The following is a 25221-nucleotide window of genomic DNA, read 5'->3' as shown; positions in this document are numbered from 1 at the left end:
CACAGTAACTTCATTGCAGTGTGAATGTAAGCCTATTTGTGACTTTAAAAACCCACGCGCAGATTTTTTTGTAGTCACAGAATACCAAAATGCAAAAAAGGCCCTTCAGCATATTGATTTTGCACCGACACAGGAAAGGCCCTGACCTGGCCACCTAATCTCATCTGCCAGCACTCAACTCATAGTCTTGAATGTTATGACATGCCAAGTACTCATCCAGAGACTTTTTAAAGGATGTGAGGCAACCCGTCTCCACCACCCTCCCAGGCAGCGCATTCCAGACCGTCACTACCCTCTGGGTAAAAACCAGGAACAGGCATCCTTTTTAAAAATCTCCCTATCGAGACGAGATGGGGAAAGTGTGTGGGGCGTCTGTATTTATGCTAGCCACAAACCTCTGTCAACGTAACTATGTCTCAGCCTATTGACATAACCTCCTATTCTTTTCATCTTCATGAACTGAATTTCACACTCCCCCACCAGTGGGTTTTTAGGGCAACTATTCACCAGCTTTAACTTTTAGGCTGGTGTGGGGATTTACCTGGTGTGGTGGAAGCCCACAGCCCAAAAAAGAACGGGCTTAGATCTTGGATGGAAAGTGGAGCTTGGGTGCGTCCATTCGAAGCCCCCTTCTGACTGCGGGTGCCACCCTTCCCTTAGGGTCTAGTGGCCACTGGACTTCCCTCCACCTTCCCCCCCCCACCAATCATTTTGATCACCTGTCCCTTTCCTACCCTCCCAAAGCCTTCCCTATCCTCTCTGCACTAGAATCCCTTAAACCTAACTTCCCTTCTGGTACAAGTCTCAGGCATCCTCCTGAAAGTCCTCCTCAGTTCACTGCAGCTCTTTTCATTGGAGGGACAGGGGTGCTGCAGGCTATATGAACATACAAATTAGGAGCAGGGGTAGGCCATTTGGCCCCTCAAGCCTGCTCTGCCATTCATAGCTGATCCGATTGTAACCTCAACCCCGCATTCCTGCCTACTGCCAATAACTTTAATGCCCCGAAAGCAGCAGCCAGGCTGGGACCTGAACCCTAGATCCTCAGATTAAAAATCTGATGCTCTACCATCTGAGCTACCCAATCTTATTGGCCGACAGCTCTTTAAGGCAGGACTTCCTCCCGAGTGAGGGGCAAGTTTTTCTTTCTTTATGGCCCCTAAATCAGGTGAGACAAACACACGTTATATTAGTGGTTAATAATAACAAAGGACAGATGACAATAGGGGGGGAGTAAAAGCAAGGACAGCAATGACAGTCTGATTGGCTTCTGCCAAGACCAATCATTTACACAAGTGAGTGGGTGCAAGATGGTAGTCATTTGGTACATAGTTATCACATTACTGAACTAGTAATCCAGGGACCTGGACTAATTACGTAGAGAAATGAGTTCAAATCCCACCACGACAGCTGGGGAATTTGAGATCAATTAACTGGTGACCAAGTAAATACTGGTTGTCATAACAGCCCATCTGGTTCACTGATGCCCCTTATGGAAGGAAATCTGTCATTAAGCATCGATTACAAAAGGCACTTTGTTATCAGATCAGGACAATTTACAGGAACCATAGAAATGATGCAGCACAGAAGGGCCATTTAGCCCATCTTGTCCATGTGGACCCAAAGACATCCAGGTGCCCTTTCTATTCCCACCTTCCTGCACCTAGCCCATAGCCCTGTAGCTAACAAGCCTTAAAGTGCAGATCCAGGTACCTTTAAAAGAATTTAGGGTCTCTGCCTTCATTACCAACCGAGGCAGTGAATCCAGACACCCAACACCCTCTGCATAAAAGAAGTTTTCCTCATGTCCCATCTAATCCTTCTGTCACTTAGCTTGAATCTATGACCCCCAAGTGTTGAACTCTGTGCCAAGGGAAACAGGTTTCTCCTGTCTACTCTATCTTTACCCCTGACAATTCTGTATACCTCAGTCATTTTATCCCTCAGCCTTCTCTGCTGCAAGGAAAACAACCCCAACTGCTCCAATCTCTTCTCATAGCCTCATTTTTCTAGGCCTGGCAACATTCTTGTAAATCTCTTCTACACTCTCTCCAAAGCAATTATGTCCTTGCTGTACTGTGGTGACCAGAACCACACAAATACTCCAGTTGTGGCCCCACTACTGTTTTCAATTTCAGAATGCAAGATTGTAGAACGAACAACAAATAATACTGCACGAGTGTCAATTGGTTGGCAAGTGGACTTACTTTGATCGAGGTGTTGCCATTGGAATGTATCAGTTAACTAATATCTGATAGTTAACTACAAGCTTTGTTTAAATTCAGACCAGGCAAGTTGACTGTGATTTTTGATTTTGATTTGATTTATTATTGTCACGTGTATTAACATACAATGAAAAGTATTGTCTCTTGTGCTATACAAAGCATACCGTTCACAGAGAAGGAAAGGAGAGATTGCAGAAAGATCAATTTAGTATGGGCTAAGTCCATTTAAAAGTCTGGTGGCAGCAGTCAAGTCATTGCCCTCAAGAATGAGCCAGGCAGTGTTTGTTGCTATTCAGTTGAAAAAAGGTGCAATGTGTGTTTGTGTCCCTTCTGTCTATAGGGGACAAGGCCCTGTTTATTAATACATACTTGATTTAATTTGATTTGATTTATTATTGTCACATGTATTAACATATAATGAAAAGTATTGTTTCTTGCATGCTGTACAGACAAAACATATCATTCATAGAGAAGGAAACAAGAGAGTGCAGAATGTATTGTTAGTCATTGTTAGGGTGTAGAGAAAGATCAACTTAATGCAAGGTAAGTCCATTCAAGAGTCCGACAGCAGCAGGGAAGAAACTGTTCTTGAGTTGGTTGGTACGTGTCCTTAGACTTTTGTATTTTTTTTACTGAAGGAAGAAGGTGGAAGAGAGAATATCTGGGGTGCATGGGGTTCTTAATTACGCTGGCTGCTTTGCCGAGGCAGCGGGAAGTGTACACAGAGTCAATGGATGGGAGGCTGGTTTGTGTGATGGATTGGGCTACATTTACGACCTTTTGTAGTTTCTTGCAGTCTTGGGCAGAGCAGGAGCCATTCTAAGCTATGATATAACCAGAAAGAATGCTTTCTATGGCGCATCTGTAAAAGTTGATGACAGTCTTAGCTGACATGCCAAATTTCCTTAGATATGTAGATAAGACCATGATACAGGAGCAGAATTAGGCCACTCGGCCCATCAAATCTGCTCCGCCATCCAATCATGGCTGATATTTTTCTCATCCCCATTTTCCTGCCTTTTCCCCATAACCCCTGATCCCCTTATTAATCAAGAACCTATCTATCTTTGTCTTAAAAACACTTGATGACCTGACCTCCACAGCCTTCTGCGACAAAGAGTTCCACAGATTCATCACTCTCCAACTAAAAAAATTCCTCATCTCTATTTTGAAAGATCATCCCATTAGCCTAAGATTGTGCCCTCTGGTTCTAGATCATAGATCACAGATCACAGAACCCTACAGTGCAGAAAGAGGCTCTTCGGCCCATCGAGTCTACACCGATCACATAGTCTACACAATCCCACGCAGGCCCTACCCCCATATCCCTACATATTATTACCCACTAATCCCTCTAACCTAAGCATCTTAGGACAGTAAGGGGCAATTTTAGTATGGTCAATCAACCTAACCCGCACATCTTTGGACTGTGGGAGGAAACCAAAGCACCCGGAGGAAACCCACGCAGACACGAGGAGAACATGCAAACTCCACACAGACAGTGACCCGAGCCGGGAATCGAACGCAGGTCCCTGGAGCTGTGAAGCAGCAGTGCTAACCACTGTGCTACCGTGCCACCTCTAGTTTCTCCTACTAGTGGAAACATCCTCTCCATGGCCACTCTATCCAGACCTTGCAGTATCCTGTAAGTTTCGATAAGATCCTCTCCTCATCCTTCTAAACCGTTCCTCATATGACAAGCTCTTTATTCCAAGGATCATTCTAGTGAATATCCTCTGGGCCTTTTCCAAGGCCAGCACATCCTTCCTTAGATACGGACGATTCTAGCCTTTTTTTAAGCGTCTCTAAGTAAACCACAATGTGAGCCTGGCTGGTAATCTTAACTTGGCTGTCAATGTAATTCTTGGCACACTCAAGATTACTTCGTAAATGTTGCCCAATTGCGGAATCACATCTGATGTTGAATACTATGGATGGAATTCTCCTATTCCACCTGTGGCAGGATTAGTGCCAAGCACGAGCACAGAATCTTGTGGGAGCCCAAAAGTCGGAAACCTGCTGGCGTAAAATGACGTTGCACTTCTCTCATTGGCAGGTCCATGGCGGGTCAGATCTTCCCAGTTGCTGGTGATGCCAATGTCATTTGCATTCATTTGCATATCATGAATGCTCATTAAAACAGCAATCTACTGGCCTCCCATCAGATCTTTCAATCCTGCGTCATGCCAGTGGGAAATCACATCAATGTCATTCCTGATTGCAAAAGAATGGCATGCCCAAGATGGTCCACAGTAGGCAGTGTACTTCACGGTGAGTGCAACCTGACGACTCTCACCAATTTTTACAGATGCACCACGGAAAGCATCCTTTCTGGTTGTATCACAGCTTGGTATGGCTCCTGTTCTGCCCAAAACCACAAGAAACTACAAAGGGTTGTGAACAAAGCCCAGTCCAACATGCAAACCAGCCTCCCATCCATTGACTCTGTCTACACTTCCTGCAGCCTCGGAGAAGCAGCCAGCATAAGCAAGGAACCCATGTACCCCGGACATTCTCTCTTCCACCTTTTTCCATCAGGAAAAGATACAAAAGTCTGAGTATACGCACCAACTAACTCAAGAACAGCTTCTTTCCTGCTGCTGTCAGACTTTTGAATGGACTTACCTTGCATTAAGCTGATATTTCTTTATATCCAAGCTATGACTGTAACATTACATTCTACATTCTCTCCTTTCCTTCTCTATGAACAGTATGCTTTGTCTGTATAGTGCGCATGAAATGCTTTTCACCGGATACTAATTGTTATAAAGCAGAAGTGGATCCCCCCTCTGGGAACTAACATGGAAGCACCGAAAGAGGAGTACCGTGCTCTATAATCTGTAAGAAGTGTGTGTGAAATGGTGTGACCTGCTCTTCAGCAACTTCTAGTGGTTAAATGCAAAATAAATCCCTGACAGTCACCTAAAATCAACACGTGACAATTTATTTATCTAACTAGCAGGGGCGGCACGGTAGCACAGTGGTTAGTACTGCTGCTTCACAGCTCCAGGGACCTGGGTTCGATTCCTGGCTCTGGAAGTTTGCACATTCTCCTCGTGTCTGTGTGGGTTTCGTCTGGGTGCTCCGGTTTCCTCCCACAGTCCAAAGATGTGCAGGTTAGGTTGATTGGCCATGCTAAAATTGCCCCTTAGTGTCCTAAGATGCTTAGGTTAGAGGGATTAGCAGGTAAAATATGTAGGTCCTGGGTGGGATTGTGCTCAGTGCAGACTCGATGAGCTGAAGGACCTCTTTCTGCACTGTAGGGATTCTGTTCTATTCTAAAGAACAAATTATTAACAAACCGAATAAATCCCTTCGAATTATTAACTATTCCCAAATAAAAAAGATTCTAGTGGAATGCTGTTCCAATAAATACAATTCCCATTCAGTAACAAAATTTAGTCACTCTCTAAAGTTTGGTGTCTTCCAGAATATTCTGTATCTTCTCTGTTGATTCTTCCGTATGGAATTTCTTGCTTCTTGGTATCTTTGCTATCTAGATGGTGTTTTCTCTAAGACATAGATGAAGCTATGAGAGCCAGTGATTCTCTCTCCACAGCTGAGCTGATAGCTCTGGCAGGTGGCAGTTTCTCTCCCCTCTTTGTCCCACTGCCCCCTTCTTTTATACCCATGATAACATATCAATATTTCCTATAACAGGATTGGTCCTAGGTTGACAAAACCATCAGATTTAAATTTAACAGTTTCTTGGTATCTAAGTGCCTGATTCAAACTGATTGGCTAAATTCAAAAGCCTGTTGTCTTGGTAGAAACTGCTGCTTGGCCTTTCGATACCAATGTTTCAGTTTGAGCCCTCAGTGTACCTGTATTGTTTAACTCTCTAAGCATAGAAAAAACACCATCTTTTAACAGGACCATGCAATCCCTTCCCCCCCTAGCATTTTACAATTTTACCACTTTACAAACATCAAATTCTAACTTCCTACCTCCCAATCTACAACTACTCAACTTTGCAACATAATACATGTGACAATAATATATCAAATCAAAAACAAAGCTTTTTGCTATAGTGCTGCAGTGCTTTTGAAGCATTGTACACCGCTCTGCTAGGGCAGACTCGTCCCTGCCCACCATCACTGTGCTGAGCTGGTCTTCATGGACAACACTGTGCTGCTGGACCCACACATCCTCCTGTGTCACCAACTCAGATCAGTACTGCACCTGGAGTTGGGGAGTCCAGGGGTAACAAAATCTATACAACCACCGCAATGAAGGTCAGAAGTTCAACTGGGAGGGTGTGGGGTGGGCTAGTAGCCTGGAAAAGGTGAAAGGGCAATGTGGAAGTAGAGCTGTGTGGGATGGGGGGGAGGGTGAGGGTTCACAATGTCTGGCAGATAGGCAAGGAAGTGGATGTTAAAAATTAACAGTAGAGGTCAAAGAGAAGACCAGGAGAGGGAAGCTGGACCCTGACAAGCCTGCAAAAAAAAAGCTCACAAACAAAGGGGGGGGGGGGGGGGGGGGGGGTGTCAAAGAGATACCGCATTGTTTACTGGAAGGGGATGGATGAAGACTCCAGATGCGGTGGGCTGAAGTTTAAGTGGGGCATGGGCACCTCACAGGTGATGGGCTTGAGGAGGAATGTGGTTGAATCGAGAAACAGACTTCTTCTCGAACTGCTATCCTTTTCCCTCCACATCTGCACAGTCTGGTCAAGAAAGGTGGCCTGGAGAGACCGATATGTGGTGTGGCTGGACTGCTATTTAAATATGGCTCCAGGACCTTCGAACCCATCAAACCCTGAGGGCAGGCGAGTGAATCAGCAGCCGGCCCCCACAGGAAGAGTCGAAGATGAACTCATTGGTACATAATTAATGAGATCCGAGTCCAGAAACTGACATGGGATCCTGCCATTCTGGTCAGTGGGACAGGCTTTGCCAGAGCCACCTGCTATTGCACCTGGCCTCAAAATGGGAGAATTCCATCCTATGTTTTGAGTTTTGCAAGCCAGACCTGGTTGGGTATGGTCAGTATCTTGCCTGTTGCAAATAGTTGAAGGGATGTAATGTTTGATATGATCCGCCCACCTTTTTTGTTCTGATGAGCGCAAGTTGAAAAGCTTTGACATCATGTATCTTTTTCCATCAATACTTAACTTCTGTATCATCGAATGATTAAACGTGTCATTCTTACCCAGTCTGGTTGACATGACAATTCCAGGAAGTTTTGGAAGATCATGGGTGGCGCGTTGCACCGTGGTTAGCACTGCTGCCTCACAGCGCCAGGGACCAAGGTTCGATTCCTGGCTTAGGTCACTGTCTGTGTGAAGTTTTCTTCACTTGGTTCATTCAATACCCGAGGTGGAAAACAGCAGATCCTGGAAATTTGTCCAACTTCAATCGCATTATTTTTTCCATTTTGTAAAACTTATATCAATCTTATAATTCCTCCTCCTAATTTACTTCTCAGATCTTTGACATTTTGTATATTAAAATTTAAGCAAGCTGCATAACCACTTGTTAAGAGCATTTATTGTTAGATAACGTTGATAATGCATTTACACATTTAGATGTAGTATTGCATTTGCTTGGAATGTATGAATTTCTATTGAGGTGAAGTGATGAGAAATTGACTCTCTCCTGCTCCATGAGGATATTGACAACTCATGTACCTCTGGGTAGGCACAGCAAGAACCAGCTGCAATTCTGAACATTCCTGTCAATGTATCTGAATCGCGATGTACGAGGGAATGCTCATATTATGTGCATTCAGTTATCTGACATTGAGGGCTGAGACTGCTGAATTGCGGCAATCTGTTCAGACCAGGTTTGTACCAATATCTGCTCACCCCTGGATTTATCCAGACACCACAAAATGGGTTCCCATTGGAATAATTGCAACATTGGACTAGATATTTTATTGAAAACGCATCATCAAAAAAAGTTTCCTGAATATGGAAGTTGACATTAAGGTATTAGTAAGAAAAGTAACTTTTTTTTTGATTACCTATATACCCTGTAAGATACATGGTACATCAACTGTATCATTCCTACAGGATAGAGCAGCAATCTTCAATATCTGGTTATCTTTAACAATGCTTGCTTTGCCTATTCAGAAGGTACAATTCTTATACATCAATTTTTAACTCTATCCTTGACATGCAGGTGGAAGAAAAGTTTTATCTCTTCCCAACTGCATTCCTGTATTCCTTATCCCTAGAGGGCCATTACAGCAATTGATCCAAACTCGAAATGGACTTATATCTGGCATCAAAAATTTCAAATCATTTGAGACATGGTTGGATACTGTAATGGGAGTAAACCACAGATGGGTTGAGTGACCTGCCTCATTTGTCATTTGTGTGACTCTGATTCCTCAGTCCTTTCACTTATAAAAGGCATGAGTGAAACCATAATCATCCAATTAGCCCAAGGTCTTCTTTGCAATTCTCTGGAGAAATGTGGCATGGAATCGGATTTGTTCTCTTCTTCTTTGACTGTGTCTGTTCTCCAAATGCCACGCCATTGTTTTGGATACCTCCTCAACAATAAACTGAAGGAATGTTTCTTCAGCTGAAGCAGTCGATTTAAGTTTTTTCTCTGTGCCGTCGAAGAGTCTGAAGGAAGACCTGCTTCACTTGGCCCATTGTGTCATGGTATAATTTCAGGTCTTCTTCTTTGGCTTTTAAAGTGCTTTGTAGAGCCGTCTTTAAGGCTTCATTCTCATCCATCTGTATGGCAAGTCTGAAATCAAAAAGATGCCACATCTTTACATTCAAATTAATCCATCAATTTAACCCAAGAACTTGAGGGGACCATGAAAAGATTAGGAGAATGGCTCTACCAAAGGGCTGCCACAGGCATGATAGGCCAAATGGCCTTATTCTGTGCCATTTCAGTTAATGATTCTATCAGATAGATGTCAGCCATGTCTCAGTTGCAGCACTCTTGCTTCTGAATTAGAATCATAAGGTTTCAATACCATTCCAGAGAGTTAAGCAGACAGTTTATGCTGATATTTTGTGCAATGAACACTATATTTTGGATGAGATATTGAAACCAAGACCCCATCTAGTCACTCAGCTGGACCTAAATGATCCAAACGTCCTATCTAAAGAAGAGCAGGGGAAATATCCTTGTGTCCAGTCACACATCCATCCCTCGATCAACACCAACAAATTCAGCTTGTGGGACCTTGCTGTGGAAGAAATTGGCTGTAGATGGTGAGATGTTTTCACTAGTAGCTACAAGATAAAGAGCCAGTCATTCAAAACCAAATGTGTAGAAATTTCTTCTTGCAGAGGGTGGAGAATCTTTGGAATTTTTTGCCCCAAAGGGTCATGGAGGTTGGTCATTAGAAATATTTAAAGAGGAGTTGGATAAATATTTGATCGATTGAGCAATAAATAAAGGGCTATGGGGAAATGGCCCAGAAAAGGAGTTGAGGTTGGCATAGATGAGTCATGAGGTTTAGAACGGAGTTGAGGAGGAACTTCTTCACTCAAAGGGTGGTGAATCTCTGGAATTCTCTGCCCGTTGAAGTGGTGGAGGCTACCTTGCTAAATGTTTTTAAGACGCGGGTTGATGGGTTTTTGGTAAGAGAGGGGATTAAGGGTTATGGGGAGAGGGCGGGAATGTGGAACTGAGCCAAGACAGATCAGCCATGATCTTATTGAATGGCGGGGCAGGCTCGAAGGGCTAGTTGGCCTACTCCTGCTCCTATTTCTTATGTTCTTATGAAGGGCCTGCTGGCCTATTCCTGCCTCTATTTCTTGTGTTCTTGCGTGTTGGCCTATATTAAAACAGCATCTAGACTTCAAAGGCACTTTCCTGGCTACGAAGCGCTTTAATCAGTGCAAGGTTCTATATCAATGCAGGTTCTTTTTCTTTCTAAAGTTCTTGGGAAATAATCAAGATTGCTGCCAAAACCACACTGGCCAGAAATCTGACTTTAAAAACCAAATGTAGAAAATATACATCAGGCCCATCAGCATCTTAAAGAGGGACTCAGGTTTTCAATTTTGCATGGGACCTTTCTATCCTCTTGGTAGCATTCTTACTTTTAACTTTTACTTTAGCCTGAACAATGGATCACAAAGGGCCATCATCACACCAGAACATGGAGTGCTAAGATTGAAAGAATGAATCATGGTCACTGAATTCTCCCTTTTATTGATCAGATTTGGGGTGTTAATGAAATGTTTGTTCTTTGCACTGCGCAGTACTCCAATAAAATGGAGGGTTCCTTTTCCAATTCATCGGGGTAAGACTTGGCTAAGGAACTACAGTACAATATCTGAGTAAAGTTATTGTATGTGCAGATTGTGTGTTTTTGATAAATTATATATTAAGCAGCTCATCTGACTTTAAAAGTAAAAACAAAATCAACAGTTTCTAGCGTGGAATAGACAAACAGCAGTTCACCAGCACCTTCTCAAGGGCAATTAGGGATTAGCGAGAAATACCGGCCTTGTCAATGACACCCACATACCATGAAAGAACAAAAACAATTTGCAAAACATGTGACACTTCACACAAGTCAAAGAATTGAGCTGCAGGTGTGGGTCTATTCACAACAGTGTTGAAGTACAGCTGTACAGCTGAGAAAGTCTGCTTTATTAGCCTGTAAACAAGGGAATTGAAATGTTAGAGATTTATTTCCATTCTCTAAACACCAAAGTCACCAGTATAATGAGTTTCTAGCATTTCTAGCTAGGTACAATAATTGTGCACCATGTAAAGTTATTTTCTTAAATTCAAGTGTATCCATTTTTGCATAGGGTACTGACACCCCAAGATTATCTCGCTATGAAGGAAATATTAATTTAAAGAAAAACACATTCCACATTCACTTCTTGTGTGTTCGATTTACAGGAGTTCAAAACATTAATAGAGGAAACTGCCCTTGGACAATCCTCTTGTCCAAAAGGCCAGTAACCGCAAAGTACTATTACTAGCCAATGTCAGCAACTAATATGACTATGCATAAAGACATTGGAAGTTCCCGCATTCAAATAAACACAAAATATACCCTCAGAGTAAGCACTAGTGGACAGAGCTTAAATACAGGCTAAGACTGGCACATTTCTGAGTCACTGCCAGTCAGGTACATCTTATGTCAGATGCCAAACAGATCATATTTGCACAAGTTTCATATTTTCAAATAGCTCAATCTGCAGAAGAGACCCAATTTCGTATTTTTCCAGTTGTTTTGACAAAAAATAAATCACAACAATATGTTATTATTTTTATTCCTTCATAAAGCATGGGTGTTGCTGGTTGACCAGCATTTATTATCCATCCCTTGTTGCCCTTGAGAGTCAACCACATTTCTGCGAGTCATATGTAGGCCAGACCAGCAAAGAATGGCAGATTTCCTTCCCTAACGGACATTAGCAAACCAGATGGGTTTTTCCGACGATCAACAAAATGGTTTCATAGTTATCAGTACATTCTTAATTCCACATATATTTTATTAAATTCAAATTCTACCATCTGCCGTGGTGGGATTCAAACCTGGGTCCCCAGAATATTTACTGAGTTTCTGGATTAATAGTCTATTGATAATACCACTAGGCCATCGCCTCCTGATTATCCTGAAAGGTTATCTTACCACATTCATATAGCAGTGTTACATTGCATACCAGGACAGATCTGCACAAAGACCCCTTTAAAATGCAAACATCATCTTACCGTGTATTCAGTTCTTCTACTTGAATATCCAAAGATATGGCCAATGGCCTCCCTGGAGGCAGATCCCCACTGCCGCATAGGTTCTGGGACTGACGGCTGCTGCTGGACGAACCTTCATTTAGGAAAACAGGATAGCTGTACGAGTCTTACTTTGACATACATCACAGTGACAGTGGGGAGCAATTTGGGCATGTACAAGTTCTCAAAACAAGTGGTACACGACATCAGCTGCCTGTTATATGCCTCACCCTGTGACTTCAACAGGACAAAACATTGGATATATTGTATAACAGGCAGTAAATGCAATTCTACCAATTTTTCTACCCTGGCCACTGTCCAATTTCACTTCTGCAGAGCTGCATGCTTTTTAAGTGCCATGAAAGTAAAATATTTTGGTTTAACGTTGTTCCCTATCACAACTGGATTCCTACCATCTGAAAAGAAATCAGAATTAACATCCACATCTGTGATAAGTTCAGAGAAAAGATGAGAATAGAGGTGTCAAGAGTGGGGACACTGCGCAGCTATAGATCAAACAGATAGACAAAGGTAAATATGCAGGGTATTATGGAATACTTTGATAAAAGAACAAAAAGACACAGGTTCAAAATAACAAAAGGCAAATTTAGAACTGATGTCTGATTTTCTTCATATGGTGGGATATTAGTATTTGGGGTGGGCTCCTGGTTAGGGTCAGGTGGGAAGATGGTTGGGTCATCTGAGAAACACTTGATGATGGGGGTGCACATATAAATTGATGAGCTAGGTTGGGCACAATGACATTGTTCACCCATATTTATTTTCCACTATCATCTGCAGCCTGTTTCTGAACTCACACCTAGCACTATTCACTAAGGGCAACACGGTAACACAGTGGTTAAAAAGTAAAGTTTACTTAATAGTCACAAGTAGGCTTACATTAACACTGCAATGAAGTTACTGTGAAAATCCCCTAGTCGCCACACTCCACAGTCTGTTTGGGTACACTGAGGGATAATTTAGCATGGCCAATGCACCTAACCAGTCCTTCCAGACTGTGGGAGGAAACCAGAGCAACTGGAGGAAATCTGCGCAGACACGAGGAGAGAAGGTGCAGACTTCACACAGGCAGTGACCCAAACCGAGAATCAAAACTAAGTCCCTGGCGCTGTGAGGCAGCAGTGCTAACCATTGTGCCACTGTGCACCCCTCTGCTTAGCGCTACTGACCCACAGTACCAGGAATCCAGGTTCGATTCCCAGCTTGGGTCATGTGTGGAGTTTGCACATTCTCCGCATGTCTGCATGGGTTTTCTTCAGGTGCTCCAGTTTCCTCTCTCAGTCTGAAAGATGTGCTGGTTAGGTGGATTGGCCGTGCTAAATTCCCTCTTAGTGTATCCGAACAGGCACCTACCAGAGTGTGGCACTCGGGGATTTTCACAGTAACTTCATTGCAGTGTTAATGTAAGCCTATTTGTGACACTAACAAATAAACTTAAAACTTAATCACCGTGTTCGTTAACCTATATTGGCTACAGGTGCAGCAATGCCTGGAATTTAAAATTTGCATCCTCTTGTTTAAATCCTCCCTAACTCAAGTTTTACAACACGTTGAGAACCTTGCACTCCTCGTTCTAGCTTTTTTGTATCCCGAGTTGATTTTCATCACCTCACCATTGGCTCCAGTTGCTTATACCCCAAACTCTGAATCCTCTCCATAAACCTCTCCATCTTTACACCTTTCTCACTTCTCGTTTCATACTTTTCAAAATCTTTCCCTTTCACCTCTCTGATCAGATGTCCCATCGCTTCTTCATGCAACTCGGTGTCAAATTGTGTCTGACTACACACCAATGCAGAGCATTGTGTGTGTCACTGCAATATAAATGCAAGTTGTTTTTATTGATCTTGTGGGGGAAAAAAATCAGTATGATTATTACAATTTTTTTACTTTGCTGAAAGTGAAAATGTAAATCTATCTTGGATTTAGTAACCATTTTCAAAGGTTCCCCTGCTGTTCCAGTTCTGATACAGAAGAAAAACTCCCACTGTACTGCATTGCACCAGTGCTAACTTTCAATTTCTGCATTACCTGTTCCTGGATCTGTGGGGGGGCCCTGCACCTGAACAGTTCCCTTCTCTTCTACAGCAGACTCCAGCATCACACTTCACAAGTGAACACATCTTGTAAACATGTCTCATTAGCTGTGTTTGAACGATCTAGATGACTGCTTACATTTTATCTTTGAATGTATATATTTTTTAGATGAACACTACTCTAAGCTGTCTAACTTCATAACGAGAATGTTAAAACTCCGGGCATTTGTCCATGAAAATAATAAATGTCTTTGCCATTTCATTCCCCACCACCTGGGTCCAGCCCAGCAACATTGTAAATATAGTTACGGAATCAGTATCACATAATTGCTATGGTTCAGAAGGAGACTATTCAGGCTATTGTGACTGACTCTGTTCTCCAAATGAACACTATGGCCGGAATCTTACTACCATTCATGCTGGCAGAATTTTCCTGTCCCGCCACAGTGAACACAGATTTGGCTGGTCGCCAAATTCTCCGATCTTGCTGCAGCGGGAGAATGGTGTGAATGGCAGGTGAGATTGCGCCCTGTGACTTGGTGCCACTCTCCTGCCCCATCCTCCTACCCCTGCACATTACTGTATTAGAATAAAAACAGTAACTATTCAATAGTCACCTTCATACCATCCAAATTGCTTGCTTTATGTTGCTGACAACACCAAAAGCAAACAGGCGGTGAGATAAGGTCAGAGCAGGATATTGATCTATCACTCTCATGTATAATTTGCTGATAAAAAAGCATTGAACTGCTTAATGGTCTCAATAATTAACACTCCTGCATCATAGAAATAATTGGAAATATAGTCTTGCATTCCACTGATGGTGCAACCACTTTATTCAGTGAGAAGCAGAAAACAGAAAGGTCGTTGATGCAATGTCTGATCTGTGTCAAGTTCCATCTCTGAGCCAAATAGGTGGCAGGGACAGTAAAAATTAATGGCAGGATGCCAGGTTAGGAGAAGTACAAAATGTGGAATCTGCTATTGAACACCACTCACCGGGCCTTTCTAGAAGTGTGTTTGTGGGAGAATTTTAACCTAGCTCTTTTGGTGAAAATTTGACGTTGGGTGGAACAGTGATCTCATAGTCAATGCAAAATTACTCTTCATGGAGAGTAAATTCAGGTGGAGGTGTAAAATCAACACTATAGCCCAGCCCACCAGTCTCCAGATGAGCAGGTCAGTTTAAAATTGTCCAGCTAGACTGCGTGCCCAAGTAAAGGCAGCATTCAGCCATGATGTCCTCTATAGCATACAGATATTAGCAGACTAGCATGTCTGACATGTGTGAAGTATTGGGGATCATAGAATCATCGTAGAACCCCTACAGTGCAGAAAGAGGCCACCTGGCCCATCGAGTTCATTGACTCTACTGGATACTATCAAATTATGCAGTAGCAAGGCATCATGAGAGAAAGCATGATGAATTTTCTAATGGTTGGGAACAGATTTATTGCTACTAAATAGACAGCTGCAACTGGGACATCAGGATTTACTCTGCCCCCATCTCTTTTGTAACGTACACTATGCCACTTTGAAAGTAATATTATGGTACCATCATTAATTCTCACATGGAATGTGAAAGTTTTGGCAGGCATTTACAATACCTTCTTCAGAACTATTACTCTTCAAGAATTCTTGTGCAGCCCAACTTCTTTTGTCTCACAATTAGTGGTGCTGCCTTCAGCACCATTTCTCTCTCCTTCTTTAAGACATTCTTTAAAACCTAACTTTTTGACCACCTGTCCCAATGTGTCCTCTGGCTCTGTGCCAATCTGTTTGTCTGATTTTGCTCCGGTGAAGTTGTTGGGACATTTGACCATGCTAAGAAATTTAATGCAGAGAAGTGCAAAGTGAAACATTTTGGTAGGATGCAGGGAGATAAGCATTATTAGCTAAAAAATACAATTCTAAAGGAAGTGCTGGAGCAGAGGCCTGGCAAGGATATATATAATACAAGCGGTTGAAGAAAGAAGACCAGGTTGAGAAAGCAGATAAAAAAAGCACGTGGGATCCTGGGTTTTATAAATCATAGAATCCCTACAGTGCAGAAAGAGGCCATTTGGCCCATTGAGTCTGTACCAACCACAATCCCACCCAGGCCTTATTCCTGGAACCTCACACATTTACCCTGCTAATCCCTCTGACATTAGGATTAATTTAGCACATACAATCAATCTAACATCTTTGGACTGTGGGAGGAAACCAGAGTACCTGAACGAAATCCGTGCAGGCACAGGGAGAAAGTGCAAACTCTATACAATGATCCACGGCTGGAATTGAACCCGGGTCCCTGGTGCTGTGAGGCAACAGTGCTAACCGCTATGCTACCAAGCTGCCTAAGACATACAGTGTGAAAGCAAGCAAGTTAAACGAAACTTTATGATAGCTGGTTCAATCACAATTGGAGTATCGTGTCCTATTTTCAGTACTGCACTCTAGCAAGGATGTGAAGGCTTTGGATTGGGGCTGAAAAGATTTACTAAAATTTTTCCAGGGGTGAGGGACTTCAATAACAGATAGATACGAGAAGTTGGGGTCGTTCTCTTTGCAACAGAGAATGCTAAGAGGAGATTTGATGGAGGGATTCAAAATCACAAGATAGTATGGGCAGAGTAGATAAAGAGAATCTGTTCCCATTGTCAGAAGATTCTGGAACCAGGGCACATTGATTTAAACTAATCGGCAAAAGGTAGCACGAGGAAAAATCTTTCTCTAAGCAGCAACACAACAGGGGAAATAGAATCAACAGTGGCTTTCAAAAGGTACTAGATAAATTCACAAAGGTACACAGTGTGCAGGGTTATGGGAAAAGAATGGGGGAGTTGGACGAGCTGGATTGCTCTTGCAAGTGCTGACATGGACTCGACAAGCCAAGTGGCTTCCTTTCGCACTTTAACCATTCTATGAGCTGAACCCCACCTGCTCCTCCACTGCTGTGGAACAAATCCTAGTGGCGGCAGGAGAATGCCTTAAGTAGCCATTAATTGCCATGGTGCCTAAGTTTACAGCCCTCCCCCAAATCCCAACTGCCCCTGAGGGCTGGAAGATGTAAAATTCAGCCCTTTAATTAAGCCCCACAGTATAAAAGTACAAATTGTTGTTGTAATTGGAACGCATGCCAAAAACCCATTATTTTCATTCCCCTCCAGTGTTGGGAAAGTGAAAGTTGATGTTAATGATCAGTAGCATCAACACATATGGGAAAGGGAGCTCAAGGTGTAATGCCACTTTTTTTTCCATTAATAATTTTCAGCATGTATAGAATTTCCTACCAAGGCATTCCCAAGTGAAAACATTGCAATTTTGTGCATCTGCTATAAGGACACCTTTAATCAACTTCCTCCTTGGGGGGGGGAAACCGTCAATAACAAATAAGGTCACCTTCTGTCTCTCAACTCCTGTGCCTCTACCTCGAGGACCAGAACGGCAGCGATATGTAGCATCAGCTGATTAGCTGCCCACAAATGTAATGCACAAAATGACTGATACATTGTTTAGTAGGACTGGGGCTTTCAGCTTCTTTCCCTACAGATAGCGATTGCAGCAAGGCGCAACTACTCAATCTCAGAAGAACACGGTGGAGGTCAGGGGACATCATTAATTTCATCCATGTGGACGTTTTATAGCTCCTTCTGCGTGTCAGTTATCAAACATACATCACGATCGTAAACTGGGTTGAGAGATATTTCTGTGGGAGACACTTAACATACTAGTGTTACCTAAGTTTTGAACATAATTTTCAATCAGGTGAAACCGTAGCTCTCTGTATGGGCATCAATGCATGCTGAGCATTGACAAGATCATAAGGTGGCATGAAAGTTCTAAAAAGGCAAGTAGAGAAAGACTGACAGCCTTGAGGACATGCCATCATGGTATATATATTTGGAGTATCCTTGTTATAGAAATCCTTTAGTTAGCATTACCTTGGTGCCTTTTCTCAGGCTGCCATCTATTTCCACAACTCCAGCCAACTGCCTCAAAGGCACAGAGAGAAATCGCCTTCCCTGCCAGCCAACACCTGCCAGAGATCTCAATGACTCTTCTCTGAGAGGTTGCCCTTGACAACCAACTGAGAAAACTCTCCACCATCGCCTTGAGGGCACTATCTGCAAATATTCCAGCTTGCTTTCCAAGCTTTCCGCTGACTTGAAGTAATTGCAATCTTTATTCCTAGTCTCTCCAGTTCATATAAAATGGCATTTTAATTCAGACTGTTTATTAGCTTGAATTTCAAACTGGTTATTTCATTTGTGCAAGTCATGAAGGAAACCCTAAATAGGACTTTTGCTGTAGCTTGCTCACCACTGTGTTTGTACTGGGGTTTCATTGTTCTTTACGCCTCAGAAAAATTCTGCAAAGGCACAGAAGAACAGAAATCGGCCATTCGGCCCTTTCAGCCTGTTCTGAGGTTCAATTAGATCCTGCCTGATTGTATTTTGGTGGACCCATAACCAATGTATTATAATCCCCCCAGCCTCAACAGCATTTTGTAGGAGAGTTCCAGACTTCTATTACCCTTTGTGTAAAGAATTACACCTGACATCATCCCTAGTTCTCATTTAAAGGTTACACTCCCTTGTTCTTGAGTCTCCCTGTACCAGAGAAAATAGTTTCTCTCGATCTACCCTATCAAGTTCTTCAATTATCTTTAACACCTCAATTAGGTCATTGCTTAATACTATACACTGAAGGGAATAGAGGTCTGTGTAACTTGGAGCTATGAGGAGAGGCTGAATAAACTAGGCTTGTACTCGTTAGAGTTTAGAAGAATGAGGGGAGATCTCATTGAGACGTATAAGATGATGAATGGGATGGATAGGATAGAGGTGGAAAGACTCTTCCCGCTCAAAAAAGACAGTAGGACTAGGGGGCACAGCCTCAAGATAAAGGGGGGGCGGTTCAGAACGGAGTTGAGGAGGAACTTCTTCACTCAAAGGGTGGTGAATCTCTGGAATTCTCTGCCCGTTGAAGTGGTGGAGGCTGCCTCGCTAAATATTTTTAAGAAGCGGGTTGATGGGTTTTTGATAAGAGAGGGGATTAAGGGTTATGGGGAGAGGGCGGGAAAGTGGAACTGAGCCACGACAGATCAGCCATGATCTTATTGAATGGCGGGGCAGGCTCGAAGGGCCAGATGGCCTACTCCTGCTCCTATTTCTTATGTCCTAATAATTTAACCCTTTTAGGCCCAGTATCATTCTAGTGAAATTAGTTAAAGCCAGGGTGTTCAAGCATTTGTTATTGTGGGTTGCCTAACATATAATGTTTAAATTTACATTCCAATCAGATGCACATATCTAATTTACTTTTCCCAACACATGGTGTTCTGTCTGAGGAATTACCCACGAATGGCAATGTGGATAGAATTCAACGCCCTCTGACCAGGGTGAGTTTGTTGGTGGGATCTGCCAACTTTCCATCTTCACCCTAATTAAGACTGTGGCTTGCGGGTGGTTTTCCTGCTATGTGACCAATTTGGTCATAAATGTACAATTAATGTATTTAATGTCCAGCAGGGAGCATGACAAACAGACGCTGGGGCAAGGCCGTCCATCATTCAAAGGCACTCCATTTCTGATAGAGGGACCAGACATCACAGTGTGAGGGGGCTGTTGAAGGCCAACTTCTGCCCTTTCTGACGACCTCATTCCACTCAACTTACCTGCCAATCCTGCTTTCTGCCAGCACTAACCTAGTGATGATACCTGGCCTCTGGCCAGAGAAGACCAGTTACTGTCCTGTTAAGTGCCTGAGTGATGGTTTCAGCTTCTCACTAGCTATCCAATTGGCAACGAGAGCATAGTCACCTCCATGAAATACCACCCAGCATTTCCAAATTCTAGCTGAACAATCTAGTGAATGTACATACAACTAGTCTATGAACCAGATGTGATGAAGACTGTTACACAGGAATGGTTATTGGGTTAAATCAATAGGGGGACAGATTTTTATTGTTTGCAAAAAGTGAACACTGTTGAAATTGTTGGAGGGTAATGAAAGCTATCACTGGTTATGTCTCAGCTCAAATGTTTTCACTGGCAGGAGGGTTAGTAACCAGTGAGCACAAATTTAAAATGGCTGGCAGAGGGGGGATGAAGGTATTTGCCTTTTCAGAGTGAGTTATGAGTGGTGAAACTGTGGTGGAAGAGATTAAAAAGTAACTTTTAAAAGACATTATAGAGACTTGAAAAAGCAACATTTGAAGGCAGGGGATGGGTGCTTGGGACTAAAGTGAATGTCTTTTTCACATAACTGGTATAGACATGATGGACCAAATGGCCTTCTTCAGGGTTGCATAACTTTATGGCTAAGTTGCTAGGCCTTTGAAGGCCAAATTGCTAGTATTCCAGTCGTTTGTTGAGTTACAGAGTTGCACAGCAAAGAAGAAGGCCCATCAACCCATCGTATCTATGCTGGCCACCAAGCACCTATTTATTATGGAACTTGCCTATTGCTCAGCGAGTACACATTTCACTGTGCTGAATTCGCTGTGTTTAATCTCTCAGTCTGTTTTAAATGTCGAAAAACATGTATGAAAACATTTTTAAAAACTGTAATACAACAGTGACTATGGCTTGGATTATCATCGAGTTAGGATGACTCAGAAGCCCTTTAAAAATGTCAGGGGGGGTCCAAATTCTAGGAATACCAAACCCATTCCCCGCCTTTCTGATTTTCGTGAGTCGCTTTGAAGATTATGGTCTGGTTCAGGTCAGAAGCTCACACCCTGAACTACCAACCTGTGCTGGTTCTATTGTGGGGTTAGGCATGTCCTAGTTACATAGAACATAGAACATTACAGCGCAGTACAGGCCCTACGGCCCTCAATGTTGCGCCAACCAGTGGAACCAATCTAATGACTCTCTAACCTAAACTATTCCAATGTTATCCATATGCCTATCCACTGACCATTTGAACGCCCTTAAAGTTGGCGAGTCCACAACTGTTGAAGGCAGGGCATTCCAAGCCCTTACTACCCTCTGAGTAAAGAACCTACCTCTGACATCCGTCCTATAATTACCACCCCTTAGTTCTCAGCAATTTTCATGCAGTCGGGCCAGCTTTTCAAAGATTAGAGCTTCACTGCCCATTACAGGTGTTGCAAGCCATTGTCAACACAAAGGAACCTTTTGAAATTAAATTCAAAGGTCCTCCTCATCTCCCCTGTGCCAAGGGATATCCCTCAAACAGCCACTATGGTCCTTCATGCTGAACTATAGCTGAACTATATCTATACTTATTCATCCACAATACACTGTATAGAAGCAATGAATCCCATAGTGACAGTAGGATGCATGAATATATATTTTTAAAAAGCCATTCATTCATTAAAAAAAGCTATTACTATATCCTAATAAAGTTGTCAATCATCCAGACCATTTAAAGTTTCAAAGCTGAAACTGCAAACATTTGAAACCTCTTTATCCAATGTTTATTTACCTTCTTGTGTAAATGAATATGACACAATTGTGTGCATAGAGCTGTCAATCAAGCAGTGTTTTCTTCAGAGCGCAAGCATTTAGAAACTTCTAGGCTCTTGGCCAAGCCTCACTGTGTATTCTTGGCTGAGAGCCCAGAAATCCATTAATGTACTAAATCTGCACCCCCCCCCCCCCCCAACAAACAAACAAACAATAAAAATCCAGTCCTTGTGGTCACTTTTTCCTGAGGTGGAGGGGATGAGTCCGGAATTTTTCTGACTCCTGCTACCCACTTTGAGGATGAAAATCCAGACCTAATTTTCACTGGCTGTAAAGCGCTTTGGGCATGTCCTGAGGTTGCACAAGATACTGTTTGAACTCTAGTCATTCCTCCCTTTTGCCATGTCTGCCAACTCTGTGGTTGTAACAGTAGAACAGAGAAGTGAAGTAACAGTAACTTATACTTTTATTGCACATTTAATATAATAAAATGTCTCAAGGTGCAAAATTATAAAGCAAAATAAGAAAACTGTGGTGTCTACTTCAAGTGGCAAGGTTGGGATTTAGAGATTGCAATGGTCAGAGCTCCTGGGGGTGTGGGGAAGTGTTGTCTGCTCGGCGTCACAATGCACTTACTTGCTTTGCTCTTACTGGAAGACTTGTCATGGGTCTTTCCCGCATCCAGTTTGGCTTTTCCAAGTTGCTGCTCTAACGTCACAGACCACCGGCGCTGCTCAAGAAGTTTCTGCTCAGCCTCCAGAACCTTGTCTTTGCTACCTTCTAACCTAAAGCACAGTCAGTATTGTGGTCATTAGATTAGGGTTAGAGTCAAAGCCAGATAGACTTCTCAAGTAAAACTTTGATTGAAATAAATATTGTACCAATTTTAAAATCTCCCTGAAAATTTCAAAAAATCTTCAATTCATGCCTTGATCTTACCTCTTCTGTAGGATGGTAACTAGCTCCATTAGTTTATCCCTTTCTACTTCTGCAGCTTGGTAAAAAGCCTTGTACTCGGTGCACTGTAACTGAAGAGCTTTCACATCAATTCCATTGACACTGAGGAGAAAAGAAATCCATAAAGGATCCACAGCTTCATTTGTTTTAAATTTATGCTACTTGTGTTCAGAGAACTTTTGCCACCCAGTTTCAGCATAAAGCATAATGGGATCAGATGCAGACCAGAGCTCCCTCAGTCTTGTCCTGACAGTATATATAAACATTAACCTCAGAAACACACCACCATCTCCTCAAGGGGTATTAGGGATGGGCAATAAATGGCCTAGCCAGAGACACTCCGGCTGGAGTGTCCCAGGAAAAAATATATTTTTAAAAAAGAATCTCTAATTCATCGATCTGAATAGAACACTGCCTTGCTCTTGCTCCTTCCTCATTGCACCATTCCAGATTTGTCCAGAGAATTACCTGCAATGGCTTCTTTTCAGCTCTCCAAATGGTAACTTTGGAGACCTCCAACGATCTATCTTGAGCTCCTTTCTACATTTCACCTGCATGCTGCTCCTCGGTGCCATCATCTGAACATACAGGTTCTACATGTACACTGACAAAACCTAATTCCACCTCACCAACACCTGTCTTGACCTGTCTGCTCTCTCTGATGTCTCACACTGTAACATCTAGAACATCAACTAAATATTGGGAAGGCTGAAACCACAGTCCTTGGTCCTCACCAGAAATTCCCTTTCTGAGCCACTGATACCATCCCTCTCCCTGGCAACTGGCTGAGGCTCAACCAGATCACTCTCAATCTTGATGTGAATTTGACCCCAAAATGAGGTTCTGAGGACTTACCTACTCCACCAGCAAGACCGCTTACTTCCACTTCTGCAACATTGCTCAATGTTGTCACTGTCTCGGTTCATCTGCTGCTGCAATCTTAATCTCCATGCCCTTGTTACCTCTACACCTGAGTATTCTAATGTCTTCCTGGCTCTCGCTGACCTCTTGCTCAAAACGGGTGCAGAATACATTGAACTCATCAGGGAGGGGTGCGTTGGAGCCAGCAATTTTACATGCCTTCATCTTGTAGCCTGTTCTGACTTGAAATAGTCAGCGGAAACGCTGGATGTTGTAAAGTGCACTAAGATAGATAAGTCCCTGGGATCTGATGAAGTGTATCCTAGAACATTGTGGGGGCTAGGGAGGAAACTGTGGGTCCCCCTAGCAGAGATGTTTGACTCATCAACAGCCACAGGCAAGGTGCCTGAAGATTGGGGGTGGCAAATGTTGTGCCTTTGTTTAAGAAGGGCTAAAGGGAAAAGCCTGGGAACTACAAACCAGTGAGCTTAATGTCTGCAGTGGATAAGTTGTTAGAAGGTATTCTAAAAGACAAGATCTACGGGCATTTAGACAGACAAGGATTGATTAGGGACAGACAACATAGCTTTGTGAGTGGAAAATTATGTCTCACAAATTTGATTGAGTTTTTTGAAGGAGTAACCACGAAGATAAATGAGGCAGTACAGTTGATGTTATTTACATGGACTTTAGCAAGGCCTTTGTCAAGGTACTGCATGGTAGGTTGTTGCATAAGGTTAAATCTCATGGGATCCAAGGTGAGGTAGCAAATTGGATACAAAATTAGGTTGATAACAGAAGGCAGAGGTGGTTGTAGATGGTTATTTTCAAACTGGAGGCCTATGAGTAGTGGTGTGCCTCAGGAATTAGTGCTGGATCCATTGTTATTTGTCATTTATATTAATGCTCTGGACAAGAACTTAAGAGGCATGGTTAGTAAGTTTGCAGATGACACCAAGTTTGGTGGTATAATGGACAGCGAAGATTATCGAGGGTTGCAACGGAATCTTGATCAATTAGGCCAGTGGGCTGACGAATGGTAGATGGAGTTTAATTTAGATAAATGCGAGGTGATGCATTTTGGTAGATCAAACCAGGGCAGGGCTTATTCAGTTAATGGTAGGGCGCTGGGGAGAGTTGTAGAACAAAGAAATCTAGGGGTACAGATTCATAGCTCCTTAAAGTGGAGTCACAGGTGGAGAGGTGGTGAAGAAGACATTTGGCATGCTTGGTTTCATTGGTCAAAACATTGAATACAGGAGTTGGGACATCTTATTGACGTTGTATATTATATTGGTAAAGCCACACTTGGAATACTGTATCCAGTGCTAGTCATCCGATTATAGAAAGGATATTATTAAACTAGGAAGAGTGTAGAAAAGATTTACTAGGATGTTACTGGGACTTGATGGTTTGAGTTATAAGGAGAGGCTGGATAGACTGGGACTTTTTCCCTTGGAACGTAGGAAACTTCAGGGCGATCTTATAGAGGTCTATAAAATAATGAAGGGCATAGATAAGAGATAGTCAACATCTTTTCCCAAAGGTAAGGGAGTCTAAAACTGGAGGGCGTAGGTTTAAGGTGAGAGAGGAGAGATACAAATGGGTCCAGAGAAGCATTTCTTTCACACAGAGGGTGGTGGGTACAATTTTGTATTTTAAAAAACATTTAGGTAGTTACATGGCTATAGAGGGATTTGGGCCAAACGCAGGCAATCAGGATTAACTTAATGCTTAAAAACTGGACGGCATAGACAAGTTGGGCCGAAGGGCTTATTTACCATGCTGTAAGGCTCTGTGACTGTATGACGAGATAATCATTTTTAAAGTGATGTTGGTTGAAGAATAAATATTAGTCAGGGCACCATGAAGAACACCCATGCCCTTCTTTGCAATAGTACTATTGGATCTTTATGTCCATCTAAGAGGTAAGATGGAGCTTCAATATCATACATGCAAGACAGTACCTCTGATAGTGCGGCACTCCCCAATACTGCATTAGGGATGTCAGCCTTGATTATATAAGTCTCTG

General features: G+C 42.7%; 1 protein-coding gene across 1 annotated transcript in view; it reads right to left on the bottom strand.

Annotated features, from left to right (window-relative positions):
* Positions 1–8169: 8169 nt before the first annotated feature.
* Positions 8170–25221, bottom strand: part of ccdc13 (coiled-coil domain containing 13) — a 66837-nt gene continuing 49785 nt past the window's right edge. The window contains exons 12-15 of the mRNA XM_080217632.1: positions 22311–22430; positions 22008–22156; positions 11876–11987; positions 8170–8926 (exon numbers count right to left, since the gene is read on the bottom strand). Of these exons, the coding sequence (XP_080073758.1) occupies positions 8770–8926; positions 11876–11987; positions 22008–22156; positions 22311–22430 (538 nt within the window). The 3' untranslated portion in view covers positions 8170–8769. The remainder of the gene's footprint in view (positions 8927–11875; positions 11988–22007; positions 22157–22310; positions 22431–25221) is intronic.

Source organism: Carcharhinus amblyrhynchos, chromosome 2 (assembly GCF_965287045.1).
Source record: "Carcharhinus amblyrhynchos chromosome 2, sCarAmb.v2.hapA, whole genome shotgun sequence".
NCBI lineage: Eukaryota > Metazoa > Chordata > Chondrichthyes > Carcharhiniformes > Carcharhinidae > Carcharhinus > Carcharhinus amblyrhynchos.
The sequence above is the reverse complement of the archived record's forward strand: the minus strand, read 5'-3'. Positions and strand labels throughout refer to the sequence as shown.